The 9,185-nt window shown below is 51.3% G+C and overlaps 1 protein-coding gene across 1 annotated transcript in view; it reads right to left on the bottom strand.

Moving 5' to 3' along the window:
- Window positions 1-8,743, bottom strand: part of drd4-rs (dopamine receptor D4 related sequence) — a 9,338-nt gene extending 595 nt beyond the window's left edge. Inside the window, 4 exon segments of the mRNA XM_080207538.1 lie at window positions 2,393-2,521; window positions 2,524-2,990; window positions 6,273-6,385; window positions 7,695-8,743. Of these exon segments, the coding sequence (XP_080063664.1) occupies window positions 2,393-2,521; window positions 2,524-2,990; window positions 6,273-6,385; window positions 7,695-7,931 (946 nt within the window). The 5' untranslated portion in view covers window positions 7,932-8,743.
- Window positions 8,744-9,185: the final 442 nt, after the last annotated feature.

Here is a 9,185-nt window from a genome sequence, read left to right as displayed (position 1 = left end):
CTCCTCCCTTCCCCCCCCTCCCTCCTCCTCCCTCCTACCTCCCCCCCACTCCCCTCCTCCTCCCCTTCCCCCTCCCCTTCCCCCCCTCCTCCTCCTCCCCCCCTCCTCCCCCCCTCCCTCCCCTCCTCCTCCTCCCCCCCATCCCCCTCCTCCTCCCCTTCCCCCCCCTCCTCCTCCTCCCCCCCTCCCTCCTCCCTCCTCCCCCCCCCTCCTCCTCCTCCCCCCCCTCCTCCTCCTCCCCCCCCTCTCCTCCTCCCCCCCCTCCTCCTCCCCTCCCCCCTCCTCCTCCCCCCCCCCCCTCCTCCTCCTCCTCCTCCCCCCCTCCTCCTCCCCCCTCCTCCTCCTCCCCCCCTCCTCCTCCTCCTCCCCTTCCCCATCCCCCTCCTCCCCTTCCCCCCCCTCCTCCCCCCCACTCCCCCCATTCCCCTCCTCCCCCCCTCCTCCCCCCTTCCCCCCTCCTCCCCCCCTTCCCCCCTCCTCCCCCCATCCCCCTCCTCCCCTCCCCCCCCTCCTCCCCCCCCTCCTCCCCCCCATTCCCCCTCCTCCCCCCATCCCCCTCCTCCCCTTCCCCCCCCTCCTCCCCCCCATTCCCCCTCCTCCCCCCCATTCCCCTCCCCCCCCATTCCCCCTCCCCCCCATTCCCCCTCCCCCCCCCTTCCCCCTCCCCCTCCCCCCATTCCCCCTCCCCCCCCATTCCCCCTCCCCCCCATTCTCCCTCCCCCCCCATTCCCCCTCCCCTCCCCCCCATTCCCCCTCCTCCTCTCCCCCCCTCCTCCCCCCTCTTCCCCCTCCTCCTCTTCCCCCCCCTCCTCCCCCCATTCCCCCTCCTCCTCCCCCCATTCCCCCTCCTCCTCTCCCCCCCCTCCTCCCCCCCATTCCCCCCTCCTCCCCCCCATTCCCCCCCTCCTCCCCCCATTCCCCCTCCTCTTCCCCCCCCTCCTCCCCCCCATTCCCCCCCTCCTCTTCCCCCCCCCTCCTCCCCCCCATTCCCCCTCCTCCCCCCCATTCCCCCTCCTCTTCCCCCCCCTCCTCCCCCCCCTCCTCCTCCCCCCCTCCCCCCCCATTCCCCCTCCTCCCCTTCCCCCCCCTCCTCCCCCCCATTCCCCCTCCTCCCCTTCCCCCCCTCCTCCCCCCCATTCCCCCTCCTCCCCTTCCCCCCCCTCCTCCCCCCATCCCCCTCCTCACCCCCATTCCCCCTCCTCCTCTTCCCCCCCCTCCTCCCCCCCATTCCCCCTCCTCCCCTTCCCCCCCCTCCTCCCCCCCATTCCCCCTCCTCCCCCCATTCCCCCTCCTCCTCTTCCCCCCCCTCCTCCCCCCCATTCCCCCTCCTCCTCTTCCCCCCCCTCCTCCCCCCCATTCCCCCTCCTCCTCTTCCCCCCCTCCTCCCCCCCATTCCCCCTCCTCCTCTTCCCCCCCCTCCTCCCCCCCATTCCCCCTCCTCCTCTTCCCCCCCCTCCTCCCCCCCATTCCCCCTCCTCCCCCTCCCCCCCCTCCTCCCCCCCATTCCCCCTCCTCCCCCCCATTCCCCCTCCTCCTCTTCCCCCCCCTCCTCCCCCCATTCCCCCTCCTCCTCTTCCCCCCCCTCCTCCCCCCCATTCCCCCTCCTCCTCTTCCCCCCCCTCCTCCCCCCCATTCCCCCTCCTCCTCTTCCCCCCCCTCCTCCCCCCCATTCCCCCTCTCCCCCCCCTCCTCCCCCCCATTCCCCCTCCTCCCCCCCATTCCCCCTCCTCCTCCCCCCATTCCCCTCCTCCTCTTCCCCCCCTCCTCCCTCCTCCTCTTCCCCCCCTCCTCCCCCCCATTCCCCCTCCTCCTCCCCCCCATTCCCCCTCCTCCTCCCCCCCATTCCCCCTCCTCCCCCCATTCCCCCCCCTCCTCCCCCCCCCTCCCCCCCCCCTCCTCCCCCCCCCTCCCCCCCCCCTCCTCCCCCCCATTCCCTCTCCCTCCCCCCCCTCCCCCCCCTCCCCCCCCCCCCTCCCCCCCCCCTCCCCCCTCTCCCTCCCCCCTCTCCCTCCCTCCCCCTCCCTCCCCCTCCCTCCTCCCTCCTTCCTCCTCCTCCTCCCTCCTCCTCCCTCCTCCCCCCCCAATTCCCCCCCCCCTCCTCTCCTCCCCCCTCCCCTCCTCCCCCCTCCCCTCCCCCTCCCCCCTCCCCTCCCCCCTCCCCCCTCCCCTCCCCCCTCCCCCCTCCCCTCCCTCCTCTCCCCTCCCCTCCCTCCTCTCCCCTCCCCTCCCTCCTCTCCTCCCCCCTCTCCTCCCTCCTCTCCTCCCCCCTCCCCTCCCCCCTCCCCTCCCTCCTCTCCTCCCCCCTCCCCTCCCTCCTCTCCTCCCCCCTCCCCTCCCTCCTCTCCTCCCCCCTCCCCTCCCCTCCCTCCTCGTTGCAGTATTGAACACCCACCTACGACCACCGGGAGGACTTTCATGGCTTTCCTCTCCCGCCCGCTCACTCTGTGGCTTCTGATCGTCGCCGCCTTCCTGACACCCCGCCGAGCCCCTTGTCCGAGTCCGTTCTCCTTGGGATTTCCACCTTCGCTCCGTCCGGTGTTTCCGGATCGGAGGCGCTATCTAGCTGCGCGGCGATCAGGTGACTTTCTGGAATGTTCCGGCCGGTCGCGGGGCTGAGCTTCGGAACGAGGTACCTCACCACCGGCCGCTCGGCCTTGCAGGGCCGCAGCCTCAGGGACAGGCTGTGCCCCTGGGCCGCTAGTGCTGTTTTGCGATTCTCCCCCCAGCGCCGGAGGCCCCGGGACATGCCATAGTACAGCAGTACCATCAGCGGGCATGGCACGAAGAAGGAACAGATGGAGGAGTAAACCACGAAAGTGCCGTCCTCCAGCTTACAATCTGTCACATCTCGGTCCGCAACGTTGTTGAGGCCAAAGATGACTGGAGAAGCCACCCCAAAGGACAGCAACCAGGTGGCTGTGATGAGAATCAGCTGGCGCCCACTGAAATGGTTCCTGTTGTACTTCAGGGGCACAACCACAGCAATATACCTGCACAAGAGACAGAGGTAGAGAGCAAGTATCCATCAGCAAAATTGTCCCAGGGATTCAACCAAGTTCCAGCAGCTCAAATTGGCCAGCTTACTCTGCTGTGACCATTGACTCCAGGCCTGGGTGTGAGGCACATCAAACACCCCATTAACCTGGTCTCCAAAGTGTCAGGTTATCTATCTTCAGATGCATGTTGACAAAGTTAATGCTACTTTTCTAGTGAAGTTGTCTGCTCCAGAGCAGCTCCCAGGAATTTCCAGGGCACTGTTTCAAGGATTTGGGCATGTTTGCCAATTGTTTAGACACACACAAGCCACTTTATTCCACCAACTCTCTTGGTTTGGCTACACTCCAGTATATGTCAGACATGCATAAATTTCTGGCAAGAACTAAATTAGAGATTGAATTATTAGGGTTATATCTTGTTCACTGTTAGGGTTGTGAGTAGCACCTTTGTGTGATACAGCTGAGAGAAAGAACAGTGGAAATGTTACAGTGGAGTTTGGGGCTCCTATAAATGGATGGAGCAGCTTCCTGGCAGTAATTACAGTATTCACAACCCATCAAACTAGGTAACTAAAGGCTTTGGTCAGAGCCAGGTAACTGGAATCTTTAGACAAGACTGGTTAAACCAGGTAACCAGAGGCTTTGTTTATAAACAGTTAAACCAGAAACTAGAAATTTTGGCTTGGATCCATGAATCCAAATACATAAAGATCTTGGTCAGAATCAGGTAATCAGAAGCTTTAAATAGGAGCCATTAAATCGGGCATTGGAACGTAGTGCTAAACGTAATGCTGAAACCGGCCACTAGCAAAACAGATCGATGTCAACATTTGTGCTCCATGTGAACCTTCTCGCAATCCTCTTCAACTAATCCCACCAACATATCCTTCTATTCCTTTCTCCATTGTATTTACTGGCTTTGCCTTACATGCATTCTTTATTTTCAGACAGTGACCCAAGCCAGGAATTGAACCTGCGTCCCTGGCGCTGTGAGGCCGCATGCTGTCATGTCACCTTATAAGCTGTGAAGAGAACACAAAGTAGCTGCAAAGAGACCTTCTTAAGTATTCTGGGGACTATTTACTGAGCCACAGTTAAATGCAGTGATTTTTTTCTATGGTTGGGTGAAAGTAGCAAATTTCAAATCAATATTAGCTGAAAAAGAATCCAACTCCATGCTGTTTGCATTAATCTGATCCACACACTAACTGCTTAGCCAACTGAGCTACCTGAGTACATTACAGATTCACTTGATTGATTCCTGGGTTGCAAGAATTGGCCTATGATGAGAACATGAGATCATATTCAAGTTCAGAAGAAGAAAATGTGCCTTATTGAAACATTTAGCATTCTAAAGGGGTTTAATAGGGTAGACGCCATGTGTCTCTGCCCGGGGAATCAAAAATGTGAGGCCACAGTCTCAGGTTAAGAAACCATCTTTTAGTACTGAGCTGAGGAGAAATTTCTTTATTCAAAGGATTGTGAATCTTTAGAAATTTTGGCCACAGAAGGTTGTGGATGTTTCATTGTTGAATATATTTTAGACTAAAGTAGATGATTAGCCTCTCGTCTTATCCGGAGATATGTGGATTGGGTGAAGGATGGAGGTGAGGCTGAGGGTCAGCTGAGATTATATTGAACAATGGCTTGAGGTGTCAAATGGTCTGTAGCTGTTCCCACCTTTTGTGGCCCCGGTTGTTCATAGTACTTCCAAATGTCATTCAACCAAAGTGCCACACAAGTTGAACATCAACTCTCTGCTTCTCAATTTTATCCCTCTGGAAATGAGCATCAGTGTTTGCTTTTGTTTTAGCTGCTGCTTTCAGTGAATTGTGCATCTGAACCTTCAGATTCCAGGATTCTTCTACCCCATTTAAATACTTATTTTCCAAAGTGGATGTCGCCTCCTTGTTCTTCCAACAAAATTATTCCATCTCACACTTCTCTTAACTGAATCTCATTTGCAAATTATATACCCATTCTACAGGTTTACTAATGTCTTCCCATATTGTGTTGTTAACTTCATTTATATTAACTACCCCAATTTCGTGTTATTCAAAATCGTAATTCTGATTCCAAATTGTTTATGTAGATGGTGAAGAACAGTAGTCCCAGCAGCGATCCTTGTAGAACATCACTTCCCTTATTTTGCTAATCTGAGTAACTACGTTTAAACCCTGGTCTGGTTTCTGTTCTGCTTGCTATCCATTCTGCTGCTTGTCCTCAGACTCCACGTGTTCTCACCTTGGTCGTATGTCTACTACATTTTACCTTATTGAAAGCTATTTGTAAATCCAAATACCCTTATCTACTCTTCTATTACAACCAATTCAGTAATGTTGGTCAAGTATAATTTTTCCTTTGGAATCCCTGCTATTACATTATCAGTTTCTAGATTTTTTTCTATTATATCTTTGATTAAGAATTCCATTGTCTTTCCTACTACTGACATTAAGATAATGCTCTGACAAAGGGTCATCCAAACTTGAAACATTAGCCTGTTTTCTCTCCACAGATGCTGTTAGACCTGCTGAGATTTTCCAGCATTTTCTGTTTTTATTTCATATTCAAGCATCCGCAGTAATTTCCTTTTATATTAAGAAAATTAGTCTGTTTCCTGGACTATTCCAACTCCCTTTCTATATACTGGAATAACATTGGAGTCCAATGATGCATTTCATCCTGAAAAGGAGTTTTATCAGTGTGTAGAGCATTTCTATCCTTCATCATTCAATCTTGTAGTTTCTCTTTGCCTTCCCAGTTGTTTTCATTTTAATTTATTTTCTAACCATTTCATATTCCTTTTTGTCATTCTTAATGTACCAAATGTTCGTCTTTTTGTTAAGAGCAAAAATGCAACTCATCTCTTTAATAATTCATGGATGCATTATTACTAGTTAATTTGATGATACATTTGGGTGGACTCTGGGCTGTTTTAATATTTCCCACTACTGTTCAATTTGGATGTTTATCAGTATTATTTTCCAAGTTTTCATTCCAAAATTCTATTCTCATCCCCTGAAACTCAGCTTTATTCCTCTTTATTTTTGGTCTTTGACCTTCTCAATTTTTATCTTAAACCTTATTTAGGTAACCTCAGGAAATTTGTACCAATTGCTGTTTGAAGAAACATTTAAATTTGAAATGATGCTGACTGAAAAAGGTACAAAACCTTTACATGTATGGACAGACTCAGCAATCGCCTCAACCTAGGACTTACTTGGAGACAGGTTCTATGAAGTGAGGGTGACAGGAAATGTGAATGCTGATACGAACCTGTCCACACTGATTGCACAGAGGTTGAAAATGGAGGCAGTGCAAAGCATCACATCCATTGTCATTAATGCATCACACAGAAAGATGTTCAGAGTCCAGATTCCACCCTGAAACTGGAAAAAAACAGAAAATGTTGCGTTTCAGACAGCAGCAGTAACACACACAGCCACTGGGGCTTCACATCAACCCAAGAAATGACAAATACAATGATGTCCAAAATAGAGGCATGGCTACTTAAACCAGAAAGCTGCAGCCATGAACTGACATTCCATAAACTTGCCTGATTCCTAAAACAGGAATGAAAAGGAAGCTCTCTCGTGGAACTTTCTGGAATGGGAAGGTGGGTGAGGCCACTGCAGACATGGCTGTTGGTGGACATTAGGAACACTCTCGGTTGGCAGTTTTGACATCAATACAACTGGCCAAGACCCTTCTAGGTTCTATTCCATGTTCCTTCCTAGAATTTGAAGATTTCTCAGCGTCCACCCATGTCTTGCACGTAACATGGAAGGAACTTTTTGCAAGACCAGTGGTCTTGACCGTGGTCAGTGTGGCCATGAGACAATCATAATTGTTACTGGAAAATGAGGCATAAAGATATATGGTTGTCTGAGACAATTGGAGAATATGGGGAGAAAGTAAGTAGGAAGGTGATATTGGAGTGAAGGTGGGTTGATGGGATTGAAATATACAGTGATGGTGGGAATTAAGCATGAAGAGAAGGGGCTGGAGTTGAAAGTGCCAATAAGTGGTTAAGATGGTCTATGAATGAAACATCTTTAACCAAATAGAGATTTTCTGTTGTGAAAACTCCTCAGCTTTTTAATGCATCAATCATTGGTTACTAAGCCAGTCGTTGGACACTGTAGAGGGAGCTCTGTATCCAACCCATGCTGTACTTGCTCTGGGATTTTTTGATGAACCAGTTTTGAGGAATCTTTATTGTACCTGTGATAGACATGTAATTGAAGCTACAACATCTGGTTGAAAGAGCATCTAAGGAAATTACATACATGTGTATTTAATGAGGATTGAAACCTTTAAATATTGCTGCCATTCAACAAAGAATAGCTAACCTCTCACCAGTTCTAATAGTCTTGACATATACATGACTGGCTAAGGAGAGCTGATTAGATTCTTTCTTGTTGGAGACGGTCAATGTCTCGGATTTGGTGCGGCATGAATATTACTAACCAGTTATCAGCCCAAGCCTAAATGTTGTTCAGGTCTTGCTGCGTTTGTGGTTGAAGTACTTCAGCATTTGAGGAGTTGCAAATGGAACTGGACATTGCAACATCCCCACCTCTGACCTTATGGCGGAGGGAAAACTATTGATGAAGCAACTAAAAATGGTTAGGCTGGTGGCACTACCCTGAGGACCCCTTGTGGATTGTTTAATTGGTGAGTGTGCAGAATCCCTACCTCAGTGTACACATAGAGTGGCAGGACAAGGACAGCAAGAAGCAAATCTGCTACAGCCAGGCTGACTATGAAGTAGTTTGTTGCTGTCTTCAAGGATCTCTCAATAAGCACGCTGAGGCACACCAGGACATTGCCCAGGATGATGGCTACGATTAGCAGGACACCAAAGACGAGAGCAAGATAATTGTGCTGAAAACTGTCAACCTCATGGGTTCTATTCACTGTCCCATTGAACATGGTGAAGTGACCAAATCGTCATTGCTCGCTCCACACTTCAGCACCATCTGAAAAGAAACAAAGGGCTTGAGTCATGTTGGGATAAAGTACATTGGGTTACACACATTGGGGTAACACGTGGCCTCCAGAAGGCAATAATTTATCAAAAGACCAGAAGGTGAAGTCAGGTAGAGGACATTCAGTCCATTGATGCCTTTCCCTAATACCAGCTCAAGCATCTATAGCTTTCAGCAACCAACCAAAGAGGCAGACAGAACATGAGCTGTGTCTGGTGTTAAGGTCATTCAGGGAATACAGAGCTTAACTGTCAAGTGTTAGAATGTTGCCTCTCCCATTCAACACAGTGATCTACCAACTCAGCAAGCAGTGCTTCTCCCACATTGGCTAATCTGGTGAGGTCAGTGAAGTCGTACAGGCCTATTGTCAGGCATGCAGGTTCCAATCACCAACACTGCTAATTTACCCTGGGACATGCCCTTGGGGTTCCCATTTCTGAAAGATCCCCCAGTGCCACTTGCTTGACCCAGGACAGATTACTCCTTCCCTCAGGGTTAGTTGTTTGACATAGGAGAGATTGACAATGAGGTGAGATTGTTAAAGAGGATTTAGATTGAGTGTGTTTTAATTCGAGCATAACTATGAATTTGGGACATGTAGTCTCAAATTGGGGTAGTCAGGATATGCCACATACATTTGAGGGTCCAAACACAGACCTGCCTCTTATCACAAGGGACATTTTCCCTCTCTTTGTCTGGGTTTAATCCGGATGAATTTCCAAATTACCACTGAAGAAATTCATAGCACCATTGAATCGTGTACATAAGAACATAAGAAATAGGAGCAGGAGTAGGCCATCTCGCCCTTCGAGCCTGCCCCGCCATTCAATAAGATCATGGCTGATCTGTCATGGCTCAGTTCCACATTCCCACCCTCTCCCCATAACCCTTAATCCCCTGTCTTATCAAAAACCGATCAACCCGCGTCTTAAAAATATTTAGCGAGGTAGCCTCCACCACTTCAACGGGCAGAGAATTCCAGAGATTCACCACCCTTTGAGTGAAGAAGTTCCTCCTCAACTCCGTTCTAAACCGCCCCCACTTTATCTTGAGGCTGTGCCCCCTAGTCCTACTATCCTTTCTGAGCGGGAAGAGTCTCTCCACCTCTATCCTATCCATCCCATTCATCATCTTATACATCTCAATGAGATCTCCCCTCATTCTTCTAAACTCTTAACGAGTACAAGCCTAGTTTATT

This window comes from Carcharhinus amblyrhynchos, chromosome 19 (assembly GCF_965287045.1).
Source record: "Carcharhinus amblyrhynchos chromosome 19, sCarAmb.v2.hapA, whole genome shotgun sequence".
In the NCBI taxonomy this organism is placed as follows: Eukaryota; Metazoa; Chordata; class Chondrichthyes; order Carcharhiniformes; family Carcharhinidae; genus Carcharhinus; species Carcharhinus amblyrhynchos.
This window is presented reverse-complemented; position numbering and strand designations above follow the sequence as displayed.